The sequence below is a fragment of the Plectrocnemia conspersa genome, unplaced genomic scaffold, assembly GCF_051122295.1.
Source record: "Plectrocnemia conspersa isolate PC_06_02 unplaced genomic scaffold, ASM5112229v1 ptg000004l, whole genome shotgun sequence".
Classification (NCBI taxonomy): domain Eukaryota; kingdom Metazoa; phylum Arthropoda; class Insecta; order Trichoptera; family Polycentropodidae; genus Plectrocnemia; species Plectrocnemia conspersa.
This window is the reverse complement of record NW_028277168.1, coordinates 17,829,269-17,857,100: the sequence shown is the minus strand read 5'-3', so window position 1 is coordinate 17,857,100 and position 27,832 is coordinate 17,829,269. Positions and strand designations below refer to the sequence as shown.

At 36.0% G+C, this 27,832-nt stretch overlaps 1 protein-coding gene across 3 annotated transcripts; it reads left to right on the top strand.

Moving 5' to 3' along the window:
• The first annotated feature begins 465 nt into the window (after nt 1-465).
• poe (E3 ubiquitin-protein ligase-like protein poe) lies at nt 466-25,967 on the top strand. Of its 3 annotated transcripts, XM_088185081.1 has the most exons (82): nt 466-659; nt 738-835; nt 901-1,058; nt 1,119-1,233; nt 1,296-1,561; nt 1,624-1,796; nt 1,864-1,999; nt 2,073-2,192; nt 2,624-2,778; nt 2,849-3,068; nt 3,129-3,282; nt 3,349-3,506; nt 3,568-3,918; nt 4,165-4,321; nt 4,392-4,495; nt 5,338-5,481; nt 5,550-5,923; nt 5,998-6,190; nt 6,273-6,378; nt 6,449-6,632; nt 6,697-6,907; nt 6,981-7,199; nt 7,267-7,437; nt 7,509-7,651; nt 7,989-8,270; nt 8,338-8,384; nt 8,459-8,585; nt 8,653-8,838; nt 8,907-9,153; nt 9,229-9,443; nt 9,503-9,675; nt 9,744-9,956; nt 10,017-10,181; nt 10,548-10,742; nt 10,821-11,005; nt 11,067-11,228; nt 11,295-11,621; nt 11,688-11,924; nt 11,994-12,138; nt 12,205-12,338; nt 12,402-12,557; nt 12,627-12,713; nt 12,781-13,195; nt 13,262-13,482; nt 13,555-13,702; nt 13,775-13,930; nt 15,006-15,296; nt 15,360-15,544; nt 15,617-16,109; nt 16,333-16,501; nt 16,570-16,735; nt 16,803-17,120; nt 17,189-17,292; nt 17,535-17,679; nt 17,749-17,940; nt 18,015-18,186; nt 18,259-18,493; nt 18,558-18,777; nt 18,847-19,070; nt 19,136-19,239; nt 19,307-19,470; nt 19,642-19,782; nt 19,853-19,953; nt 20,020-20,203; nt 20,268-20,558; nt 20,622-20,771; nt 20,843-21,062; nt 21,128-21,516; nt 21,583-21,771; nt 21,848-22,013; nt 22,078-22,316; nt 22,393-22,513; nt 22,575-22,681; nt 22,752-22,919; nt 23,633-23,767; nt 23,837-23,995; nt 24,072-24,403; nt 24,471-24,600; nt 24,669-24,844; nt 24,913-25,053; nt 25,118-25,307; nt 25,378-25,967. In XM_088185081.1, the coding sequence occupies exons 1-82, from the start codon at nt 517-519 to the stop codon at nt 25,594-25,596; spliced, it is 15,606 nt and encodes a 5,201-aa protein (XP_088041207.1). In that variant the 5' UTR covers nt 466-516; the 3' UTR covers nt 25,597-25,967. The 3 variants fall into 3 exon arrangements, with proteins under 3 accessions (XP_088041207.1, XP_088041204.1, XP_088041206.1); XM_088185078.1 differs by having other exon boundaries at nt 13,555-13,930; XM_088185080.1 differs by having other exon boundaries at nt 3,129-3,506; nt 19,136-19,227.
• The last annotated feature ends 1,865 nt before the right edge of the window (nt 25,968-27,832 follow it).

Here is a 27,832-nt window from a genome sequence, read left to right as displayed (position 1 = left end):
CATATTATAAGGCTGGTTGAATGGATGTGAAATAGGAGGACGCAAACGCGTGTGCAAAAAGTTACATGCGGTTCGCGAGCTGCCATATGCTGAAACCTGATCTAGGCTTCCAACATTTATGTACAAAACTCTAAACCAGGACAGCTTAAAAAAGGTCATTTCGGAAATTTTTACATTTTGGGATGCTGAGATATGCTAGGTTAGATGAGATGCTGGTGAGAGGTAAAAAATATAATATACAATATATTTGAATATTTATTTGCTTTAATAATTCATAATGGGTAACCAATTCATTTATTTTATCAATATCGTCAGCAATGTATTCTCTAGTGTGTTGCTTTGATTCAGTTTTTATTGATTTGTAAAACAGAGAAGTTGTTATTTTTAGAATATACAAAAAGCAAATAAACAAATAAATAAAAAACATATGGACAATTTATTGCGCGTTATGAGTGAAAAAATGTTAGTCATCGTCGGGTGACAGACAGTCCGCGACGTATCGACTACGAAAGTGAAATGTCTCGATCCGGGGCTCCGCCTTGGTCGGGATGGCAAGAAGCGGCGGGGGTGGTCGCTACCGCCGTGGGGGCAAGCGTGACCACCTCGAAGGATATCGGCCCAGCCGATCTGCAGCGTTTACTCACCCGAGTCGCTGAAAGGTGCATGTCTATTTTTGCCCCCCTTATTTTCAACTCGTGCCTACGACTGCTAATATAATCTTTACTTATATTTTACAGCGAATCCGAGTTTGAAAAATGCGACGACACTACGGATTACTTTTATACACCTATGGCGATTTTATCAGCGCATTGTATCGCAGCGAACGCATCTACCCGTGAGTATTGCGCAATGCGAATACTACAGTTTAGATCCATTGAGCTAACTTTGCCTTGGTTATAGTGACTCCGGATTTGTTTGGATATGTTCGCGATTCGTGCCGTATTTTGATGCGGCATATTATAAAGAAGCTATCGGAGGAATCGATTATGAAGAAAGTCTTGGAAGAATCCGGATCTTCGAGTGATGGTTCGCAGACAACCACGTACTCGCTCACACAGGTATGTTTGTACCATATCAACTAATTTATTGACAAATATATAATGACATGTATTTTACAGCTATTGTCATCTTTGGTTGAAATGTGCAATCCAGACAATGCGCTCACCTCGCATTCAAACTACTCAGCTTTGGGTGTATATATTAAAAATATATTCCCAGTCAACTCGAGCTTATGTATGATTGTTATTTATACATATTACTTATTACATCCGTTAAAACAATATCTTTGATTTTAGACACGGAGATGACTAAAAGCAGTCAATCATCGATAATAATCGATAAAAGTATATCTCAGGGACGAATGGAAGGATATGCCGAAATTCTGACGAGTCCTCTTCGTCCTTTTCCATCTGCCATGACAATTATGACTTCGACCAATCAAACGTCGGCTAGTGTGACAGAATCGACTACTACAATTGTACCGCCGACTGATAATGTAGCCGTTGAATCCACTACGGCTACCCCTACTCCAGCAATAAATATACCCACCTTAGACACAAAGGTAAATATTTATTCAATTTTTACTGTCTCAAATAATTAAATTTATTTTATTGCATATTTTAGAAATGGCTAAGTGAACTGTGTACATCTTTACTTGGAAAATTGCAAGCTGGAATAGTGCTTTTGTCTCTATGCTCTCGTCTGCCGAGTCTTCAGAGATACATTACTCGCGTAAGAGCTGCTCAAGAGAGCAACGCTGCAGTTTGTCAATACAACTGCTATGCTGATTCGACAGCGTAAGAATATGATTATTTGCTTTGTATACAAATATAAACGTTATAATACATTGGTTATTACTTTCAGGATTAATTCGTATATAGTAGAGGTCAACATTTGCCGGACTGCTTTATCGTTGCCTTGTTTAGAATTACTGACTGCTGGTCGTATAAATACTTTATGCCAAATTAGCGCTGCTTGGCTGTTGTGTGCTACGATTCAGGTGATTATTTTGTTATTAATTATATTTCAATAAAACTATTACTCTAAGAAATACATTTTTAATGAATTTTTAGGCATCGTCACATCTAAAAGACGAAGATGAAAGTCAAACGGCAACTCTTGTTGAAGGGGCGCTCTGTTTATTCAACAGTATTGGTGAAATATTCATGAATTCTACGTGGGCTGGTGGTTTTGTAAGTGAATACAGTAATTTTCAAAAGTCTTCGATACACAAAAAAGCATTTATTTGCTGTTATCGCGAACAAAAATATATTTTGATTTGAGATTCGTCAGTATAAACTGTGCGAAATTATTTTTTCTCACGTTCCCTAGTTTGGGGCAGGCCATGAAACATCATCTTTATATAATTATAATAGTAATAATAGCTCGATTATTATTCTCTAAATGTGTTTTTTTTTCTTTATAATTCGCAATTATAGGTCATATTTAATTTCTGGCTACTTTTTGGGTTGAATATGTATTAAAAAATCTTGGCAGGATATTAGACGATGCATAGAGTAATAAGTTAAATTAGATCTTTAAATAACAGTAGTTGTACTAAAGACTCGCATAGTACTGTATTTAATTTTATTTTCTTATGTCTTTTATTATGATATTTTTATAGGTCTATAAAAATCATTTAATGATCGGTACATGGATACTGCTCGGTGGTCTGCATCAAATTTTAATGGGAGGCGGAGTCGTACAACCATCTTCTCAACAAACAGTAGGAAAAAGTCCTGCAAAAGGTTCTCACAGATCTTACAATATATGCAGAATGTGAGTATTTTCATTATATAATATTTCTGTACAAGAAAAACAATCTTATATATATGTATTTAAATTATAGTATACAAGGAATGCACGTACTTTGGGTCGCCCTCGGTACAAGATGTCTCGATGGAACAAGGATGCTCTTGACAGATGCTCGTTTAGAAGATCAAATCGAAACTATGAAAACTGAAAACGATAATACGTTTGTTGTCACTCCGGGATCTTTGGATCCGTTGCATTTGAATACGGCAGCTCAGCGAGTCTCTAGATTGACAGCTTGCGTTCCACTTCATCAGGTTTGTTTAATAAACAGGTTCATATATTTTATTTGGATTCTATCATATTTTTTAATTTAGATGTTAGTCGTTCTTGGAGCTGCTTGTTACCGTAAAGCTACCGGTTTGAAGAGAGCTATTATTCAAAAACACGAACAAGATGCTGATCATTCAGATTCGACTGTTTATTATCAAGACATGATTATGTGCTCTGAAGATTCCGAAACTGATGAGGGTAAATCTATACAATATATTGAATTAAATTAGAATTTGTTTTATTACAATAAATTTTTATTTATAGAAGACAGTGAGCCGCTATTGGGTCTATGGTTTGAATCTACACTTGTCGCTCCGGACGGAATAGACAATTGTAATTCTGGTAATGTCGGCGGTGATGTACAAGATCTTCCGCGAGTTGCGGGTTCCGGATTGGTACCTGATAAAGCAGAACCATATTCGGTACGATTATATACTATTGCTAAATTTTATATTTATATTTTATATCATAATATATTTTTAGTACATAACTTTGGCGACGGAAGTATTTTCACTGTTGGATAGTGAAATCATAAATTCGGGAAAATATCTCAGCGCCAATTCGTGTCAACTTCAAGAAGCCGCCGTAGTCTTGTTGTCAGTCGTAATCAGAGATTTGGATAGAGAAACCGCCAAGACTGATACAGGAACTATATCGCAATGTTACGGAGTCAGACTGGGAAATGTTTACGGAGAGTTCAGTTCGGTGTTGGTGCGCTATCTCCATTCTTTGACGAGCTCAGTGCAATATGTCGATCAAAGACAGATGTTACTCGAACAATTCGATGCTGTACCACCTTCGCCTTTGGATCAGACAGGAATGGTTCCTTTGCAGGTGCTTATTCTTATGTTTATTTTAATGGTATCTTAATTTAGTGTAAATTAAATAGTGTAAATTAAATAAAACATATTATTTATTCGTAATATATAATTAAAATTTAAAAATAATAATCTAATCCTAAACATTTATGAAAAACTAGAAAACATTGTTTTATATAAAATCAATAGTAAACTATTTATTATTTGACTAATGGATGTAGTTTTATATTAATTATTTGGTTTATATTATATGATTTTTTAGATTGGATGTCGAGTTCTTAAGTTGATGGGTGCAACGATCCTCAGTAAACCAATAAATGATCGGGAACTTACTATACTAGGCCTTTGGACGAAAACTGTTACAACTCTAGTTGAATTGGCTTCAGAACTGATACCTTCACAAGACTATGAATATGAAGGTACTATATCTTATCTTATAGGTTTATTTGTTTATTATAATAATATAACAAACATTATTTTAATTTACAGATATGAATGTGGAGCATGCCCAGTTATTAGTGTATCTATTCCATTCGTCAAGTCTGATGATGAAAAAATCAGTCCTTCTTTTAACAGCCAATTCCATCATAAAGGTACATATGTCCTTAGTAATTAAATCTTATTCCTTTGACACAATCCATCCTATTTCATAGTTTAGTTTCCTATAATTACATAAATTTTTACTTAAAAATGGAGAAAAATATTAAGCAGTTGAAATTAAAAGTGAAATATATTTGACAAACAGTGACCTATATTCAGAATTTTGTGGAATTTTTGCGGCACAATTTTCGTTTGCGTAATCATCCGGTCACCCTATCTCATATGGTTCTGACCAGGGCCAACCTGAGGATATTCAGCGCCCCGGGCAAGAACTAAAATTTGTCCTTCCCCCTGTTTTCATTGACACATGCGACACAAAATGATTTAAAAAACGGATTACACATAAAAAACAATACATATTTCCCGTTGTTAAATAAAAACTTGGAATTTTGAAAAATCAACTACAAAATTGTTATTTAATTAATAATCTAATTTTTTTTAAAATGATCGATTTGCTGAAATATTCTAGTAAATGTAAGAGAGACTAATATATTATCTAAAACTATGTTAAATATCTTATTTTTGATTTTTTATTCCAGTCCATTGCTACATTTATATACTCATTCATAATCAAACATTCCTTTCTTTCTACGTGTCATTTTTTTTACAAATATTTTCTGCAAACTTACATCAGTGACTCACGAGCTTCTGGTCTGCTGATCTGTGGGTTCATGTGCATCCATTCATTGCGTTTTTTCCATCTAGCCTTTAGAAATCCATTTTGTTATTAGCCCAGGCGGGCTAAATGAACAATCACTTCACCTTTCCATTCTAGTAATTAACATTTTTGACAGTTTTTTTTAACGTTTCTTTGAAATATTATTAATTTTTATAGGTTACGTCTATTTTGGGAACGGGTGAACAAACATCTTATGCACAAATAGCGCCTCATCAGCTTTTATTGATAACGAGATTGTTGCTGTTGTTGGAGTACATAATGAAGCATTTGTATGATCCACCTTCATGTTTGCTTCAGCAGGTATTGTATTATGATTAAAGGTATTTAAATGATTATATATTGTACGAATAATATGTTTAATTTAATAGATTAAATGGAATTTGGTGATGCTGCCTGGAGTCGTTTCGAGCGAAGTGCAGGGATCATCTGTTGCGACGAGATTGTTTTATACAGTTCCGCACGTCGAACAAGCGTATAGGCGTTGCATGAATCAAGACGTCGATTTTTTCATGAGACCCAAGTTTTACGCCCTCACCAACAGCGATATTAACAATCAGGAAACACCGAAGTTGGACGGATTAGCGTGCAATTTCATTCTCGGTACACCCGATAAATTGAAGTATCCGATGCTATTGGACGCTCTGTTGGATTTGATGGGATGTATAAGCATATGCGATTGGTGTCCGGGTCCGTCGAAGCAAACTTTGTGTGCTGCTCATTATTGCTTCCAAACTGTTTGGAGGTATCTAATAGTTTTATTCGTTTTTATTTTATGTGTAGCTTTTATGGTAAAATTAATATTGATCATATTTATAGACTTTTAATATCTATGCCGCCTTCGACTCCGCACATTGAACAAGCGGCGATGGGATCTTCGATTACGCCTGAACAGGAAGGGCCTAAAGCGTCTCCTTTGCACACTTTGATTTGGGCGCCGAGAGCCAACAACCAAAAAACATTTGGTCCTTGGTTGAAAGATGCACTTGTAAAACAAGGCATGTATACACAGGTATGTATCTGCTATAAAATATAATAATTGACTTACTTATTTATATAATTATAATATAACATAAATAATGTTTCAATTGCAGGACGCTGAAAATCTTTTAGGTAGCATTAGCAGTGCCTGCGATAACATTACTTATACTGTGTGGCTAGCAACTAAGACTATCAAAAATTTGAAAGATAATATTCCTGGTATGTATATTTTGAGACAAATTACTTAAAATTAGCAATCGATTGTTTATTTTGTTGAAAATAATTGTAGAAAAAGGCTTACCACATCTACTCGATGTCATCATAGTTGATTGTGTCTTAATGAGATTGCGAGTGTCCCTTTGCGATGAATCGCAAGTCGCAGCCTTAGCCGCTGCTCACGCCGATACTCAGCTCACGAACCAATTTATGCCGCACTTACTTTATCTTATTGATACACTTTTTAATCATTGCCGGTGAGTAATATTTTGTGTAATTGTTAAACATTGCATTATTTTTATTGTTAATTTAAATTTTTAGTGAGTGCGTTTTGCGCGAAGCTGTAGCTGCTTGCACCCTAAGCAACGAAGACGCTGCTAACAGCTTGGAAGCAGTATCGGAACTTGCAATTGAAGCAGTGTTCCAATGTTGTGGACCACGCGGAGCTACATGGCTTCGTACCCATTTGCCGCAAGCGGCAAAGTCCATTCTCGAGAAAGCAGCAACGGCGCCCACTTGTACTAAACAACCAGTATGTTTTTAATTTTAATATTAATATAATATACATCATTATTTTAATTTTACATCTTATGCTTTTCATCTAGAATGAATTTTTGACCGATATTATACCATCGGAAAGTGCCGTACTTCAATTGATAATGTTGCATAGTCAGCTTATGAGCGGCAGTGGAGGTATTGCTCCCGCTCTGAGATTACTAGCTACCAGTGCTGTGGAACTGCTAACGACACAGGTCGTTTCATTGTTGGAGCCTGGAAATGAATCCGATAAAGAGAAAGCCATCTCGTTGCTACTCTCGGCTGTGGTAATTATTCTTTATTTGTAGAAGTAATTACAAAAGTAATAAATTACATACGTACATATACTTTTAGGTTGACGGTAGATTGCAATTCTTGCAAGAAAGTGCTTCCACGGCTTTGGCAACTTTATTACCGACAGTTCAGAAAGTCGAACAAATACAACACGAACAAGTGTTGAAGAATTCTTATCCGATTATGGTCAGTACTTTATCGCCAGCGAACGATAAAATATTGAGAGGAATGGTCAGTATCAAATATTTTATATTCTTTATTTAACTTAGATATATTCTCTATAAAAATAATAAATATTGTAGGTTAAATGCTGGGAGAAAATAATGGAACGCCCCACTGGTCGTTTAGCATTCGATGAAGTATTCGGACCTTATAAAAGATGTCTCGGCGAGGTGTTGATTAGAGCGCCCAACAGTAGACAGCCTTGCTGCTCACGCATTATAAGGTAAGTTTTTATACTGTTTTGTTCCCATTTATATTGAATCTTTCAGCAGTTTTTATTAAATTATCATGACATTGCAACATAAAATTGACCATGAAAGAGGCATTCATATCAAATTAATTTCTGTTACATTGACTGACTTATTTATTGTCATTGCGGAATTGAAACCGCTGATGAAAAAAAGCAAATCATAGAGCACATGATAGAGCTACTAACCTTAAGCGTTACTTTGTGGTGTGATAATTAATCCACTTGAATCCAAGGAATTTAATAACTCAACTGAATAACTAAGAATTATGGTACAGATATGTAAAATTTGAAATACATTTATAAATTGCAGGCTTTTCAACAAGTTTTTCATGGGTTGTGAATCAACCGATGGAGCTCCTTCACCGTTGTGTGTTTCTGTTTGTCAATACATTGGTTCTTCATTGGGAACCACTTTGACGCCTTGGTTCAGTCATATTTGCCTTGGAGCCATCGTTCCGCCTCAAGCTGCGTCAACACCTTCCGATAGCGATGCGGCTACTCCTACAGTACCTCCTACAATTGCTCCATCTGGATCGGTGACCATTCCCACTTCTTCAAAACCGGAGAGTGGAAACGAGGGATCAAACAATTCGTAAATATCTTTTAAAAATATATTACTTTCTTTATGTATGGTTCTAAATAAAAACAAAAAATTATAGATCACCAGCACCAAGAAACGGACAGTCAGAAAATGCTCAACAGTCAGGTAATAAAATTATATAAAAAAAAAAAAACACTTAAATTCTTACCTTAAATATAATGAATATCTTTTATCTTCAGATAGTTACAGTTGGTGCGGAGGAGGCAGTAAAGAAAGCGTAGCGAATCCTTTGCTCTCTGAATCCGTTGATAATACCGATAATGCCACATTATTATCAAACTTGACTAAGCACATAATTATGCATTGGTAATTTACTAATTTATTTTATGCTATAAATTTTATCCCATACTAATTCGTTCTATTATATTTGTAGTGATGAAGAAGCGAGTACAAATTTACTTAAAGCAGTAGTGTCTTTAGTTTCTGAATCACTCGCACCATCTTACGCTGGACTGCCTTTACCTCATCTTTTGAGAGAAGCCGCTCATCTAGCTGATGCTCATAAGGGAGAAGGCCATAAGATACTTTTCCCTGCGGCTATGCAATGGTTGAACACTTGGTATTTATATTATAATAAAATATACGTTTATTAATAAATTTATATTTCACTTATAATGTGTATTATAGCGTCGAAGCTTTGTGTCATGTTGACGTAATTGAAAGATTTGAAGAACCTCGTCGGCGGCCTCAATTAGAAGCAGCTTGTCACCTTTTAGCTTATGTAACCGATGCATTACACGCAGGAGCTAGCGAAGATATTAAACCCACCGGTGGATTGTTACCGCTATCTTGGGATGCGCCGGCTGATTTATCTTTGGATGCCGAATGGCCCGAAGATCAGCAAGATGAAGGAGATACAAGCGCCGATGATTCTGTTAATATTTAATATGATATATGATATAATAAGAATATATAGTTTATCTTTATATCTGATTATTTTTTTTAATAGGATGAAGACTCAATGTTGCATTTGAAATTGTGCACATTTATGACGACTGCCCGCGAATTTATGAATCAGCATTGGTATCATTGCCACACTTGCAAAATGGTAGACGGTATTGGCGTGTGTACTGTTTGCGCTCTGGTGTGCCACCGTAATCACGACGTTACCTACGCCAAGTTCGGAAATTTCTTTTGCGATTGTGGCGCTAAAGAAGAATCGACGTGAGTTTAGAGTGTAATTTTAGGAGAAAGTATGTATTTAATGTTAATTTATTTTGTAGATGTCAAGCTTTAGTAAAGCGTAGTTCGTCACAATCGCACATACTGAGCAAACGATCAATGAACGAAGGAGAACAACCGCCTCCTCCGTCTCTGCGACGTCGTCCCTCTAGCCCGTTGAGAGCTGTGACTCCGCCGCCTCTTCGACGTCCTTCATATGCCACTAATCTTTCCGGTGATTGTTTATTGAATAATATTGCTATTAGTATTTTTGCAATGAAATAATTACTATTTTAATTATAGGTGTTCGAGATTGGATTTTCACGTTTGATGGATGGCAAGATTGTCTACAACGTCTTCAGAGCCTCTTGGAATTGTTGCCAAGACCTGTCCGTGCAGCTTGCGAGAGAAGTGCTCCTGTCGGTCGACATGGTCGTGCACGACGTGCTCTCTCTCAATTACATCACGGCGATAAGAGATTCCATATTACTGACCAATTGATGGTGCCCACACTAGGTATGAATATTTTGTTTACGCAATTTATGGGTATGTGTATAATGTTAAATTATATTGAAGGATCTCAAGAAGGAGCGTTTGAGAATGTCAGAATGTCTTATACTGGTGAGCAAGGACAGACTATCCGTCAGCTTATCAGTGCTCATATTTTACGTCGAGTCGCCATGTGCTGTTTGGCTTTGCCGCACGGCCGACGCCAACATTTAGTTGTTTCACATGAAAAAGGTATGTATTATATATAACTTTTATTCATAATTATTCTGCAACGAAAGGTTGAGGCATGATAGGAGATGATCGAAATATAAGGCATTGCGCCAAAAGATGTTACTTTTGAATTCAGACACAGCTTTTAACCAGAATTGGTTAAAAGCTGTGTCTGAATAAATGAAAATATAACCATACTAGTGTTTAAATCTACACCACTTTACAACTTAAATCCGTAGAATCCCAATGAAAATTCTACATATGTATATATTTTGATAAAACGGTTTCATCTTAATATCTCTGGTTTATGTATCGTATAAGTGAATAAAATGTTTGTTTTTAAGATATTTACTTTAGACTAAACTAAAAACAACAATTACATTTTAGGTAAAATTACAATCTATCAGTTGTCTGCGTTGTTGAAGCAAGCTGATTCTTCTAAACGCAAATTAACACTAACGAGACTCAATTCTATACCGATACCATTCACTGTGCTCTCGTTGAGTGGTAATCCTTGGAACGAAGATTTATTAGCCGTGTGCGGTCTCAGAGAATGTCATATTATTACTTTTACTGTAACTGGTGAGTGTTTTCTTCTAAAATCGATCTATTCCATACTACAGAATTATAAATGTTAATGTATTTTATGAATTATTTTAGGTTCTATTTATGAAAGACTGGTTTTGCAACCATCTCTCGATACCGGTAACTTCATAATCAGAAGCATTTGGTTGCCGGGTACTCAGACACAATTAGCTCTTGTCACGGCTGATTTCATAAAAATTTATGATCTTTCCAAAGACGTGCTGCTCCCGCAGTACCACTTCCTGGTGCCCAGTGGAAAGGTACAATATATTATTATTTTTTAAAAAGGCAATTATTTTTATACAAGAATAATTATTATAGGTTCGTGACGTTACATTCGTCACTCAAGAAAACGCAACATATATGCTTTGCATGGGTAGTGCTGGTCATATCTATTGGCAGCCCATGAATGAAGAATCACATGTATCTAATGGACCATTTTATGTAACCAACACACTTGAGGTGTTCCACAATGATATAAAGGTATATATCTAAATACTTTAATTCTATTCTTCTTTATATTAATATTGATCAATTTAATTATTTTAGGACGTAACCGGACAAGTTGGCGGCGGTGGAGTGTCTATTTATTATTCACACACTCTTAAGATCCTATTCTTCTCCTACGCCCAAGGAAAGAGCTTTTTAGCTCCACTGATATCTGTTGAAGAAACACTCAAAGGAATTTCATTAATTACCGTTGGATCTGCGAGTGGAAGTCAGAAAGAAGGCGCCCGAAGCAAAGGAACCCAGTCTCTGTGCCAATGGCAAGAAGTACCCGCTCATCCTGGACTTGTAACGGCTGTTCTACAAGCCTCAAACAATCCCGTCGTTTTAATGTTGAAGCCTGGCTGTATCGCAGTTCAAGAGATTAAAGTGAGCGTCTTGTGTTATTTAATTTTAATTTCACCATGTTATATTACGTAATGCATATTATATTAGGTGGTGCCCGCAAAAGCCAAGATTACGGATATGGTCACAGTGAGACACACGGCTGGGCAACAAGAATTGAAGACGACTCTCATTCTCTTGTGTGAAGACGGTAGTCTGAGAATTTATGCAGCTTCACCAGACCGCACCGGCTATTGGCTGTCTCCCGCTATAGCTGCTCCGTTTGCATCGCCGTTCTCCGAACGTACCCGTCGTCCAAGAAACAGCACACGTAATAAGGTTGCTCAGGTAATTTTTGAGATGAAATATAAATTAAAACGATGATTTATTGCTTTATAAAATATTGTCGCAATATAGACATCTGGTAAAAATAATGGTGCTCCAATGTTCCCGATTGACTTTTTCGAAAATTGTGCTCAACTCGATGATGTTGAATTTGGTGGAAATGATCTACTACAAGTTTATCACACCAATCAAATAAAACACAGACTCAACGCAAACGGTATGTATTTTTTTATAATACTAACATTTATATTGCTGTATTATAAATATATTCTTTATATTCTAGGATTGTTCGTTGTGTCAACTAAATTGAATGGATTTACTTTAGAAATTACCAATTCTGATTCCAGCACTGTTATTACAGGCATTAGAGTGTTGCTTGGTAATCAGGATGTTGCACGAGCACCTTCGTTTATTGAGGTATTATTTGTTGATTTTGTAATGATATTGATCATGTAATATGACTAATTCATTCATGTTTAGGTGTGTGGTAGAAGAATACAAACACTCGGTCAACGTAACAGATGGTATGACATACCATTAAGTCGCGAAGAATCTTTGCAAGCCGATAAAAAAATATCAGTTTCATTCAGTAGCTCACAAGATCCTGAGGGGGTCATTATGGTCGATTCAGTAAAGGTATATATTTATTTATTTATATAAAAATACAGTTTTATTTCACGTTAAATTAATCGATTGAGTTCATAGGTTTATGGCAGAAACAAAGAAGCATTTGGTTGGCCTGAAGAAAACGAAGAAAACGGTGCTTGTACCTCGACTAATAAGAATTCACAAGTATTGTTTTTTTTTATTATAGATATCTATTGTAGATAAAACATAACTAATATCCATTTAATTGTAGGAATTGGACGTTCAATCAAAATCTTGGAAGACAGCAGGTGTTGAGAGATTGGCTTGCGCTCTTTTGGAAGTCTTGGAATTAGCTCTGGCAACGGATGGACCTGGAGTTGGATCTATCAGTTCTCGCCAAGTTGCGACTCGTTTATTATGCTTACCATCTCCGCCTCTATTGCACACTCGGTGCAAAGCTCTTTTGAAATCGCTTCTGGGTCCACAATATCATCAGCATAAGGATCAAGCCATAATAACTTACGTTACTGAAGAACTAACTGAATTGCGACAAACGGAGGATGCTCGCAACATTGATCCTGAAAATTACTTCCGACTTTTGCTATTAGTTCGCGCTGTAGCAGTTTCGAGGCCGTTGAATCTTGTCAAATATGCTGGTCCATTGCCAGTTATACAGCCAACTCCAAGTATATATTGTAAAAACATATATTTTTAATATTGTTAGCGAAAATTTTAATCAACGATTATTTTAGGTGATTCTATTGTAACTATGGAAAACATTTTGACTAAATCCGAAGCAACTCAACACTTGGCTCCATTACTTGCGAGTGTCTTATGGTCTTTGGCTTGCGTGCGTCAACCTGATACTCCACTCGCTCTATCTCCAGTCGATCGATGTGGATTAAGACACGCGTCTCATGCCCTGCATGCGTTGGTCGATGTTCTTCACGCCTTTATGATGAATTCTGATCAGGTTTACTATTCTACATTTATCGATGTAATATTAATCAGTAATTTATATTTTTTTTTTTAAAAATCCTTATAGGTTAATTTAGGCAATTGGATTTATTTATCGCTACTATTAGCCGAAGATCAAGCTATAAGTTTTGGCGCTAAATCGGCAATTGTTCGAGTGCTGCGTCCGCGAAGTAAGAGACGCCGAGTCTATATTCCATCCCCGCCTACAACTCCTGGTTTGTATAAATCTTAAGTACAAATACACTTTAAAAATATGTCTATTAAAAATTTGGATATTATTATATTAGGTGGCATTGTTCCGCCGCCAATGGATACGTCACAAGCCACAACACCTCCACCTGAACACATGGCGGAACAGACCGATCACAGTGATTCTGAAGTAGGACATTATGGAGATGTTGACCAAGTTGTTGATATGAGTCGAATATTGATGTCGGGATCAGGTATGTATCAAAAGTAATATGTGGCGTAGCTGGGGGGGGGGGGGGAGACCGCCCCGGGAGGCACTTGCTTGGGGGCGACATTTTCACGATGAGAGGATAGTTCGTGTAGTGTGGAATACTAAATACGCTAAAAACGTTCTTCAATAATTCTATTTCACTAAACTTGGCGTAACGAATAATAAATGTCGTTTGTTTCTTATGGATCTGGAGTTGCATCAGCAACAATGGCAAAATATTTAGCCTTCTTAACTCTTCAATAATCGCATTTTGAACAAATGAGCCGTAAATATTAATAAACTCGTTTTTTATTCTGAACATGTAGTGATAAAAATGTGAAACCGTATGATTATACGACATTCCTGTCCTGTGGTGCTCGTATTTTTCCAGACACGAATTATGTTTTATAAAGATTCTTTCGAAGGGATTTAGACAATTGAGTTGCCTAATATTGCGAGGCCTGGGGCAGCTGCTCCTCCTGTGCCCCCCTTCTGATTGGCCCTGCCCACCATGCATATTTTTCGGACATTCATTTTGTTGGCCGCAAATCGAAACTGAGCTATAATTTTAAAAGGTCATTATAGTAAGGTGACCAGACATCCTCCTCAAAAATGTTGTTCTTTTGACCTTTTTTGTTCTCCTTGAACAAAAATTTTCTAAAAGACCGTTTTTTTTTGAGCTCAAGTAGAAATTTCTCCTCAAATAAAATATCTAAGATGGTTTTTGAACAAAAAATTCCATGAAGACCTTTTTTTTGGTCCTATAGCAATTTGTCCTCTTAGAAAAATTCTGAGGTGGGCCTTTTTAGTTTTAGTGTTCTTTGTTATTTTCAAAATCTGATCACCTTAGTTATAGGGAAAAGCCATGTAGAGAGGTATGGGTGTACTATTATATAATTTAATAATATAAAAAAATAGTTTTTTTAAATAACATTTAAAATAATCCAGGAAGTGGTTAAGTTACAGATTTTTAGGAATATCAGATTTTATATTAGATAATTGTATGAGAGGGGGGAAGGAGTTAAGAAACGAGCGGTACAAACCCTATGGTAGTTTTATAAATTATTATCCATTTACAGGACGCTTAGAAGCTCTCTTAGATATTCCACCGGATGCTGATGATGAAACAATGGTCGAGCTTGCCATTGCCTTGTCGCTCCAAGAGAGATCCACAGGAACAAGCGTATCAGTTGCAGCTGGTAGTGGAGCTCCATCTGATATAACCGCATCTGCTGCGGCTTCGGACGATGACGAGACTAGTGGTGTTGTCGGAGCTCCGCCGGCAGCCAGTCCCGCAGATTTGCCTACGAGCGAAAGTGGCTCAGGGGCTGACAGCATCGGAGGCATTTCGGGACGAAGTTCAACATACGGTAAATAGTTTTATTTTTAAATATCTATAAAATTTATCCATACTTATAAAAATAAATTTTCAGGAGAGGCGGGCGTTAGAGCTGCTACTGAATCATCAGTTGGCACTCGCTGGGCCCAAGATGCTATAATAGGTGCTGAAACAGCGCCAAGACTGCGTGCATTACGTTTATCATTACTTCATCTATTGCTCGATGAATTACCCCAATTGCGAAATATTCGTGGACATAGATCCATACCTTTCATGCAGGTACTATTGATAGAAGAATGCATATTTATTATGATATTAATCAACATATTTTTTATATATATATATTTTTAGGTTTTATTAATGCTTGCTAGTGCATTAGATGCCAATATTGAAACTGATCGTTTGGCTTTGCATAAATTCTTGACTATTATAATAGCAGAGTTGCAACTCGATAACGTCGACGAGCTAACATCACCAGAGTGCCGCACCGCATTCAAAGAAATGCAGTTGCTCATAATGCGACTCTTGAGTGTTCTTATGTCTCGAATGAAGCTTACTGGCACGCCGACAATTCCGTCGACAACACCTTCGACTTCACGCGGACCGAATGTATCTAGTAGTGGAGGAGATTGGCATGCCGCTAAGGCGGCCGCTGGTGCGTTGCTAAGCGGTGGTGCTGTAGAACGTTGTCGCGTATTATTGAAGGCACTATTGCCATATTGGAGAGAGCAAGGAGCTCGTTCAGCCACTGATAATGCTGCTTCTACTACTCAACTGCTTCGTCCGCAGCCACCGTACCCGTTACCTGATATGACACCATTCTTCTTGAGACATTACGTTAAAGGTAACTAATACCAGCATAATACTCATTGAAAGATAACCTAACTGAAAATATACATAGTTAATAATTATATTACATACATATTATACATACTAGTATACTATAGATATAAATTAAGTGTTGAGAGTGACATCATCACACTAAATAAATAATGATTAATTACAAAAAATTTTGCATGGAAAAATATGAAATAATGATTTGGAAAATATATATTATTTTATAATAGGTCATGCTTGGGATGTTATGGAAAATTATCCATATCTACTCACTGAAATGGCACTTCGTTTGCCATATAAAATACATAAGCATTGTGATCCACCTGCACCGCCATTCAGTGATCATTGGCATCCATTGCTGTGCGAATATATGATGAATCAACAAACTCCATTCTTGAGGTAGTATTTGTTATAAGCCATATATTTTCATATTGAGATCATCTGTTTAATTTTTACGTACATTTCAGAAAGCAAGTTCGTAAATTACTCTTAATGATGTGCGGCACCAAAGAACGTTACAGACAATTGAGAGATGTGCACGCACTCAATACTCATATGGAAGGAGTTCACGAATTTGTTGAATCTCAAGATTTGTCATATGATAGTAATGTTCAATTGATTGATCATTTGAAGGTGAAGTTTAAGCTTTAAAATAACTATTTTGTTATATTATTTATTATGTTTTTTTTTTCTTAAACAGGCATGTGTCGAAATTGTCGTCGCTCGTACTGGAAATTGGCAGCATTTGTGTTCGGTGCACTCACCAAACACACTATCATATTTGATGGTAGCTGCGTGTATATTGGAGGAAGGTGTAGCACCGACAGTGTTACAGCTGCTCCAGTGTGCTTTGTGTCCTCCTCAACCTGCCACTAATGCGAACAATGCTAAAACTTCCGCTCAACCTAACGAAAGGACAGATCGGGAACGTAGCGCCGATAGTGAAACTTCGTTAACTGTGAATTCGAAGTTCCAAGAGCAAATGGTGCCACAGCTGGTGTTGCAGATACAACAAAAGGTTGTATGAGATACATTCATACATAATTTAATTTAATTTTGTTTTGTAACATTTGAAATATCATATAGGTGACTTTGGATGAGTTTCGACACTTTATTCGTACGTTCCTCTTGGAAACCAATTCAACTTCCGTTCGTTGGCAAGCTCATTCGCTGCTACTTGCTGTTTACGAGTAAGTTATTAAATAAAAAAATTATACTACAAGAATTTGCACTTTTTAAAGACTTGATTTATATGTAAATTTATGCCTTTTTTCTGTTATATCATGAGTGATACAAAAAAAAATATTTTAAATAAAAGGATATTTTGAAGGAGTAGAAAGTTTTGTCAAAAAAAATCTACATATAAATAAAATCTTATCTTGGTGAATAAAAGTTGCTGCAAAATAATAATATAATGTTTATGTATGAATAGAAATTCTACACCTACTGAGCAAGTGCGTTTAGTGGAATTGATTTGGGGATTGTGGCCGACGTTACCACAATATGGACGTAAAGCCGCTCAATTTGTGGACCTTCTTGGTTATTTCTCACTTAAAACGCCCAATATAAAAATGGAGGTTAGTATTAACTATTTTTTAATTAATAATTTAGTTATGTAATATTACATTATATTATTTTTATTTCAGGAATATTTGGCCTCAACTGTTAAATTATTGCAAACTCAAAATAACATTTTGGTATGTCACGGTAATGCTCCCATTTATTCGGCTCTTTCAAATTACGTAGAGCTTGAAGGATATTTTCTCGAGTCAGAGCCGTGTCTTGTGTGTAACAATCCAGAAGTTCCAATGACCACAATTAAGCTGTCCACTATAAGGGTTTGTTTTATTTACGCTTCTAGTTGACATACGTTAATATGATATTTATTATTATTAATATTTACTTTTTAAAGATTGATTCGAAATATACCACAACCACTCAAATTGTAAAACTCATCGGAAGTCATACAATCAGTCACATTGGATTGCGTATCAGCGATCTAAAGCGCAGTAAAATGGTACGGGCCATAAATGTATTTTATAACAACAGAACTGTTGCCGTTCAAGAACTCAAAAATAAACCAGGTATGTAAAATGAATACATTTATAAATATACAATATGTACTGAATTATTGAGTTTAATTTTTCAATATCTAGGAATGTGGCATAAGGCTAAACAAGTGGTTTTACAATCGGGTCAGACTGAAGTTCGCATCGATTTTCCACTTCCCATCGTCGCTTGCAATTTAATGATGGAGTATGCCGACTTTTATGAAAATACTCAAACTACGGGTGAATCTTTGCAATGTCCGCGTTGCTCGACGGCTGTTCCTGCCAACCCTGGAGTGTGCGCGAATTGCGGAGAAAATGTGTTCCAATGCCATAGATGCCGGTGATTATATTATTGTTATTTTATCTATAAGTGTTGATTGTTATTAATGTAATAATATATTTAGGGCTATTAACTACGACGAGAAAGATCCTTTCTTATGTCATTCTTGTGGTTTTTGCAAGTATGCTAAATTTGACTATTCGTTGACGGCTCGTGGTTGCTGTGCAGTTGATACGATCGATAACGATGAAGACAGAAAAAAAATGGTAGCTACAATCAGAACTCTTCTCGACAAAGCCGATCGAGTGTATCGCCAGCTGGTAGCCAGTAAGCCGGCTTTGGAGGTATGTATATATTTAAGTTTGGTATATTATTATGTATTGAATGACTTTATTTGTATATTTATATTGTAGGGACTATTGCATAAGATCAGCGAGCAACGCACTGAGGGAAGTCCCAGAAGCATGGTCGAGGAGTGTACTACTGTAACAACAACGACAGCTGCCACTAGCGGAATTACTATTGGAAGCACTCAAGTGAATCGTGTAATACAAAATCTCGCTCATAAATATTGCGTCGAGACTAGATTGCATTTCGACGAATTATCGAAAGTTATTCAGCGTGTTCTCACTTGCAGGTAAACATTAAGAGTTTCGAGACTGAGAGAAAAATTTTATTTATCTTTTATAATTCAATTTTCAGACGTGAACTCGTATCTTACGATAAACTGCAAAGCGAGCAGTTGAAGGGTGATGTTCAACCAGCTTACACGATTTTGTTACAAAATGAATCGAGTAAAAAACGAAGTATAACATTTTTTTGTATTGAGTATGACAAGTATAAGCTATAGAATAATTTTATTCTTATACACAGAAGGTTCCAAGAATAACTGTTACGGATGCGCATTAGCAGCTGCATCGCATTGTTTAACTTTATTGCGAGCTCTGGCTTCATCTTCTGAACACAGACAACAACTTTGTCAATTGGGTCTCGTTGAAGAATTGGTTCAACACAATCTAAGGAGAGGAACTCTACAGGTTTATTTTTATTCTCATCATGATAATAATATTGTAAAACATTTGACTGTTCTTGAACATATTACATACTAATTTCAAGGTTTTACTTGTTCCTTTTAAGGTCTTGTTTTTTATTTTATATAATTCTTACTAAAATTATCTTTGTGTAATATTTTTTGATAAATTCAACAGAGTCAAGAAGAAGTGAGACAATTGATATGTGTGGTGACCAGAGATAATCTTCCGGCAACAAAAGCTCTTTGCAAACTTCTTACGCAAAGGATAACTTTAGGCCTTATCGGGCATGCAGCTGCTCAAGATCATACAAATGCTGTAATTTTTGTTTTATCTTTTATTATTTATGTTAATACCATGATGTTTATTTTTATATATAAATTTTCAGGTACGTCCTTTGGTATTGTTATTGGGTGGATTAGTAAAAGTTCACGATTCAGTAGAATGTTGGGAAGTGCGATTAAAGTGTGTTGTACGATTGTGGATCTGGTTAGTATTTTTTTTTCATAATAGTTTTTTATAGTATATATTAATTTATAAATGTGGTTATTTTAGGTGTTGCCCGTACTTATCGAATATCATCGGTGGAGTATTACCGATTGAATCAGACGATGCTTCAATGCCTAATCCGCTGCCTTTACCACCGAGCGCAGCACAAGACTCGCACGCATTACAACAAGTGGCTCTCCCTTGTCTACAATATCTTCACCATCTGATGCAATTGAGTTCAAATACAAAGGTATTTTGTGTTTGTATCATCGAACGAATTTTCAATTGTAATAATCACTATTTGGTTGTTACAGGATAAGCCTGCAACTGACACGAATAACGATACAGTCTTGAATCCACCTCTATCGGGCGCCGTGCTCGATTTAGCCGCTTGGCTATCGGGAAAAGTGTCGTTTGCAGACTGGAAAAAGGTGGCGGCTCCTCGTGCGACTGCCGCAACACAAGCGCAGCAAGCAGTTCAAAATCAGCCACAGCAACCACCAGGAGCCGTTCCAATGCTTGCAATGATCAAAGTAAATTCTAATAATGCCGAAATTAAAGACAATCAATTGGCACAGAAGTATACTACATACTGGCGTGAAAAGGTAATATAATATTTTATATTTGTATATATATATTTGTAAACTAACGATGTATATTCCTTTCAGACTCTTCGCATTTACGGTCTTAAAAAGTTGTGCCTCGGTGACGGTGGCTGGTTAAGACCTGTGATGTTTAATAATAGCAGTAAAATGGCCAGGGATACAGCGTGTCAAATGGTCAAAGCTTTGTGCACTGGATATGAAAGGACGAAAGCTGTAATTGTTCATTTTTATATGAATATTATACATAATATAGAATCGTTGATAATTAATGTGTTGTATTTTAGATTTTGGTTCAATTAACAATTTTTCTACCAGAGATTGGTAACGCTGGTGAGTCAAGCGAGCAATTTTTGCAATTGTATCAGAGTATTGCATCTGATGCACCTTGGAAGCAATTTTTGGCTCTTCGCGGCGTGCTTACGCTACTAGCAGACTTCCTCACTAAAGAAATTCAATATTTACATAAATTAGAAGAGACGACTCTTACTTCGGATTTAGCTCAAGGTTTGTCTATTATCAATATATTTATTTGTGTGATTGTTTTTAATAATGTTTTGTTACTCATGTAGGTTATGCACTTAAGAGACTCACAGAGCTGCTATCGATGTTTTTGGAAGATGCAGGCATTCGTAGGGCATATAAAGGTCGATTAATGGGAGCCGTGTTGGGCGGTTATTTATCTCTGAGGCGTCTCGTGGTTCAGAGGACCCGCTTAATTGACGACACTCAAGAGAAGCTCTTAGAACTTCTTGAAGAAATGACAACTGGAACTGAAGCCGAGACCGCCGAGTTCATGGCCGTCTGTATTGAAACAGTGAAGAAATATCCACTTCACGATTTCCTCACGCCTGTTTTTATATTTGAACGATTGTGCTCTATCATATATCCTGAAGAAAATGATGTGAGAGAATTTTTCTTGACGTTAGAAAAAGATCCTCAGCAAGAAGATTTCTTACAGGTGTGTAATAATCGATTTGTAATGGTTTATTATTTTATGTGTGGTGTTAATTGATTTTTTGTATAGGGCCGAATGCTGGGAAATCCTTACTCGTCTCTTGAAGCCGGCATGGGACCGCTCATGCGAGATGTTAAAAATAAAATATGCGCTGATTGCGAGCTTGTTGCTTTATTGGAAGACGACACCGGAATGGAGCTGCTTGTGAACAATAAAATCATGTCTTTAGATTTGCCAGTGAAAGATGTTTATAAGAAAGTAATATTACCATTTATCATGCGTATTTTATTATGTTTATTATTGAATTAGTTGTATTAAATATTGATTATTTAAGGTGTGGGCTGTATCTGGCGAAGGCGACGCGATGAGAGTAGTGTATCGCATGCGTGGTCTATTGGGTGATGCTACTGAAGAATTTGTGGAAACATTAAGTGTACCAAACGTTGAGGCAGTTGACGATGAACAGCTTTATAAAATGGCGAACGTATTAGCCGATTGCGGTATGTATCAATTGTTACGACTCAAGTTATCATATTCTAGTTTTAATCTCATATTTATTATCAGGCGGTATGGAAGTAATGCTGGAAAGATTGGCAGCTGCTGGAGGCGCAGGAGGAGCAGCTAGACCCTTAGCTCGCACTTTACTCAGATTGCTATCGCTTTGTGTTCGCGCACGCCGCTGTGTTGCCGTTCTGACACGTCCCACTACTGGCTCTTTACCGGCTTTGTTGAGAGCTTTACAATTGGTCGCTACCGATGAAACTTCACGTCCGAGACTCGAACTCACTTATCAACTATTAGAGGTTATTATCAATATCATCAGCGTCTCTGGAATGTTCTCACAGTATCGATGATAAATTTAATATATATTTTGTATAGATCATGGATCGTATCCTATCTGTTGCGGCCAGTGAGTCGCTCGAGTCATTTTTACAATTTTCATTGACGTTTGGAGGACCAGAGTTTGTGCAAGCGCTCCTCAATTGCACCGAGTGTCAAGGTGTGTATTTATTTAGTTATGCATTTGATATGTAAGATTATAATTTATATGTTCCTTTAAGGTATGCGAAATAATCAAGAAGCTTTAAGTCATCTAACGCGCGTTTTAGCTGCACTTGTGTACGGAAATGAATTAAAGATGGCTCATCTTTGCCAACACTTTAAACAAGTAACATTATTTTTATATTTCATCTTAATATTATATTGATCTAGTTAATTAAACTATTTGTAAATTTAAGGTTTTGGACTTTAATAAATTTGATGCCGAGCGTTGGGCTGAAGATGAATTCAGAATGGAGTTATTCTGCGTTCTTTGTAGTGGTATTGAAAGAAATGCGATTGGAGGCACACTGAAAGATTACTTCATCTCTTTGGGCATTGTTCAAGATGCTCTCAACTACATTATGGTGAGTAAACTATATTATTAACCAGGGCTGTGGAGTCGCTAAAAAAAAAACACAACTCCGATTCCGATATTTACCAATAACACGACTCCACTCCGACTCCGACTCAAAAAAGTTTAATTTTATCAGATATTTTTGGTGTTCTTATACACGTTTAATATTCATACGCTACACACATTCATTATTACGCAATTAAAATTTCATAAATTTCGTAATTTAAAAAATGCATTTTATAAAAAAAATGGTCGGAGTCGCTCACGACTCCGCAACTCCAACTCCGACTCCGACTCCACAGCCCTGATATAAACACTAAACCGGTAGATCAGGTAGTATCTACACGTCATGTTTGCTGATGGTAATCCGCAGGAATGATAGAATCTACCTTTTTTAATTTCTAATGTTTAACGAAGGGTTCGACGAGTCAGTACTTACCCTCAAAAAGTTTTAAATACTATTAAATTTCTTTTGTTCATATTTTTTTAAATAAATATAAAAGCTATTTTAAATGTAAATTAATTAGGTTTTAATTTTGCTTTTAGTGACCCACATATTGAAAATGTTCATTTTTATTTATTATTATTTTTAATTTAAAAGCTTTCATATTTTTTCTTTTAATTTTATGTTGTGCAAAATTCTTGTGAAACTGCCTGTTGTCATGCAGCAGGCGGCGAAAAAACGATCCGTCGATTAAGTGTTACTATTTTTATTATGATTAGATGCACGCTCCATGTGTGAAGCCAACTCTGCTACGTACTGATTCCGATGAGCTTAAAGAATTTATAGCGAAACCTGCTCTTAAATATATTTTGAGATTCCTCACTGGATTGGCCGCTGATCATCAACCCACTCAAGTATATCATATCAAATCTATTTATAAATATAGAATATATTATTATTTATTATGAACTTGTCATTAATAGATGGCCGTGTGTGAGAAAGTGATTCCTATTGTGCATTGTTTGGAGCAAGTTTCTTCCGATGAACATGTCGGTAGTCTTGCTGAAAATTTGCTAGAGGCTCTGATGTCTGAACCTGAAGCGGCGAAGAAAGTACAAGAAGCGAGGGATTATACTAGACAGGTTATTTGTTTAACTGTATATTGATTATTTGTTAATTGTACGCATGCATATTAATACAATATTTTTTTTATAATAGGAGAAAAAGCGGTTGGCTATGGCTATGCGTGAAAAACAATTGGGCGCTTTAGGTATGCGTACAAACGACAAAGGTCAAGTCACCGCTCATTGCAGTCTGACTCAGCAAGTACAAGAACTAGGCGAAGAAGCTGGTGCCGTTTGTTGCATTTGTCGCGAGGGTTATAAGTATCAACCGACTAAAGTGCTCGGTATATATACATTTACCAAACGATGCGCCGTTGAAGAGTACGAGGTGAAGACTAGAAAGACTTTAGGTTACACCACTGTAACTCATTTCAACGTCGTTCATGTCGAGTGCCACATGGCTGCTGTTCGCTTGGCTCGTACAAGGTATAATTTGAAAAGCTTATCTTTATTTAAGCAAAATTATTACACATATGTTTTAACAATATTTTAGAGATGAATGGGAAAGTGCGGCGTTACAAAATGCTTCCACTAAATGCAACGGATTGTTGCCGTTGTGGGGACCTCACGTTCCTGAATCTGCTTTTGCCGGATGTCTGGCTCGTCACAATACATATTTACAAGTATGATTTTCAATATAGTATATGAATATAAACAAAAATATTTTGTTTAAATTTATTGTTAATAACAGGAAAGTACTGGCCATCGCGATATAGGATATCAATGCACGATTCACGATCTGAAATTGTTGCTATTAAGATTTGCTAGGGAGAAGCAATTCCATGAAGATACTGGTGGCGGCGGACCTCTCTCTAATATGCAGTTAGTGCCGTGCCTAATGCATATGGCTCTTTACGTCATCAATACGTATGTTTAATAAAAATAATATTTTGCTAATTTTGATATATTTTAATATTAAATTGTATTTATTTTAGTACAAGGGTTGCTGCAAGAGAAGTAACAGCAATTCAGACTTATTTGGAATGGCCCACGGCTCGTCAAATTGAATCTGCTCATGATGCTGAAGGTCCTCTGTATTACGCTGTATTGGCGCTACTCTTACATCCTCCGCAGAAGTATGTTGTATATTTGTTTTACAAGAAAAAAATAAAACATTAATTATATAATTTTATTTTAAAGGTGGAAGGAAGAACGATTAGATCATTTAAAACGTCTGCTGATCATAGCACAGGTTCGATCTTTGATACCATCGGGTCCTTCGATTCGTCAGTTGGAATCAGATCAAAGAGATCCTCGTTCATACGAAGATTTCAAACCATATCTGATATTCTTCTCTCTTATACAACTCATTTACGATGTGATGCTTAAGGTAATGCTACATTTTATATTATACATTTTTATAGTAAACATAATTATATAATTTATTATTATTTTCATAGAATATACCAACAACCACGACGGATCAATGGCCCATAAAACTCGCTGAAACTATTCGCCATAGTGACGAGACAATCCTCAGGAGTTCGGAACGTATATTGTCAACTTTATCCGAACAGTTGCTGCCGTGCACCAGCTTCGGCGAATGGTGTGATGCTGCGGAGCTTTTGGAATTCATTACGGATCCCGATGAATTCTTGACCTCTGCGTTGAATCAGTAGAATTGCTTAAATGTGGCGTTTAATACGTATGATGAAACTAAATTGTATTTTTCAAATTCAAATTTAACGTTAAAAATTTCATATTAATTAGTAGCCCAATTAAAAACTATTGCTAGTCAGTGTTTTATATGCATTTAGTTTCATTATAATATGAAAACTGCCATGTTCATTCTCAATCTTAATCATATAATTGATATTGCTTTTCGTTAACATTTATAATATATTAAAATCGTATAATTAATGTGCTTAATTTATAGTACGTGTTTGTATTGCACGGTAGAATTTTTCGGAAATTTTGATGTTTAGTGTAGTAATGCTAATATGTAATCAACATATTTGTGGTTAAAATAAATTTTTGCCTTTAAATAAAATTGTACTTTAATTATCCTATCAATTTATTTATTGAGAATCTATAAATTTGGTTATTAGAAAATTTCTAGTATTTCTTAATAAGGACCGGAAGGAGGAATCGGCTGGACGAACGATTTGCTAAAATGAGCACTTTTGTATTGGCTCTGGCTGTCACTGTCTCTCCGAGTTCAAGATCAAGTGCTATCTCTTTATTTCCTTCCCATATACCTGTGACGCATTTCCTTATGACACATTCCATAAGGTAACAAGTACACCATTGATTCGTCGCTTCGATCTATGATAAAATACTATGAATCTTAATGACATGAAAATATTGAATAAACGACCACTGACGGCTAACTTTTGCCCCACCCCCTCCCTGGAAAATGCTGAAATGATGTCTCTGTCTTCTTGGAAGAAAAATAATTTTCCAATATACTGAAACGCGATATTGACAAAATCAACAAATGGGCTAAGATATGGCGTATCAAACTTAATCTCAGCATATCAATTTAACAAGTATTTGTACCATATTCTAATATCACAAATTATTTTGACGTGAGATTGGATACGAAGTTGCGATCGAACGAACACGCATAAACTAAACGTAAGAACTAAATTACTCATTTAACGAATTGTACTGGTGTCTCGGAAGATACTTTGAATTGTTAATATACGATTTACCAGCGAGCTATAAAACCTATTTGGATATATGGTATTCGCTTATGGGGATGTGCGAATAAATTACACATTGAATCTATACAGAAATTCAAGAACATAGTGTTGCGTTATGTGGTGAAAGTACCGTGATACTATAGAACAGATACTACTGTCTTAAGTTGCATTTGCTTCAGCATAGGAATGCTGAATGCTGAAGATCATTTATGGATGACACTGGTAAGAAAAGAATATTGATTGTTACAAATTATATGTATTTTAATAGTTTCATCTGAAAGACTTCCACTGCGGAGTATATTAAAATATATGTTTTTGAAGCATTCATTTTTGTTGGTTCGCAAGACTAGCCATTCTGCTTTAACCGCAAAAGTCTTAATCAATGTTATCTTCGAAAAACTCTTCGCAATTCACATGCGTTGGCAGTGACTCAAAACGTCCCACTTAACAATGAACTTCAACATCTCAACAATTATTTTTTGTTGCATTCACTCTTTGGTTGAATTGCTGCAAAAATGGAAACAGTATTATCCATTGTTTTGGAACTTGAATTGTTGATCTAGCTCTTGATAAAATCGGTTGAGACATTCGAACATATGAATACGGCCTGAAATTTTGGGTCATATCGCCAGGCAATGTTAATTTATTATTCGTTCTTCATCGTTTCTCAATCTAACGTCCAGGTCGTTGCACGTTTCGATTGCATAATGAAACACTCTCTCCATTATTTTGCCCCGTTCGTTTTAAAAAAATGTTTTGCCCGCTTGATTTTTCCAACGCAATTGAGTCTAAATGCGTTTCTGTAAGGTTCAGTTCATTTAAGATTTCACAACAGAAAGTAAGATAATAAAAATGTAAAATCACACAAACTAGCTACAAGTACGTAGGAATATTCTAATAAGAAATGAGATCGGGAAAATGACATAATATGGCATTTTTTGACATTAAGGGCAGACGGTCGATGAAAGCCCATTTCTATAAAGAATTTAAATCACTACGTAGAGAGAAAAAGTTCGTAGCAGATCAAATACATTCAAGCAATTTTAAATCATTGGCATATGAAAGAAAATTGGAACCCGTAACTGTCGTATTTGTCATTAATGAATAATGAGAAAAGCAGAGGGATCAGGTTGGATGCTTGAGGAAAATATTCTTTCGACAATCGTCCACAATAGGTTACTGTCCCTATCTTCGATGGTTCAAATAATTC

What these genes read in the sequence shown, in the direction of transcription:
- poe (XM_088185081.1), top strand. Translation starts at nt 517, where the DNA reads ATGTCTCGATCCGGGGCTCCGCCTTGGTCGGGATGGCAAGAAGCGGCG. An exon ending in TGTTGCAGATACAACAAAAG is followed by an intron (nt 17,121 to 17,188) that starts GTTGTATGAGAT and finishes AATATCATATAG; the next exon opens with GTGACTTTGGATGAGTTTCG. An exon ending in CTGCTACTTGCTGTTTACGA is followed by an intron (nt 17,293 to 17,534) that starts GTAAGTTATTAA and finishes ATGTATGAATAG; the next exon opens with AAATTCTACACCTACTGAGC.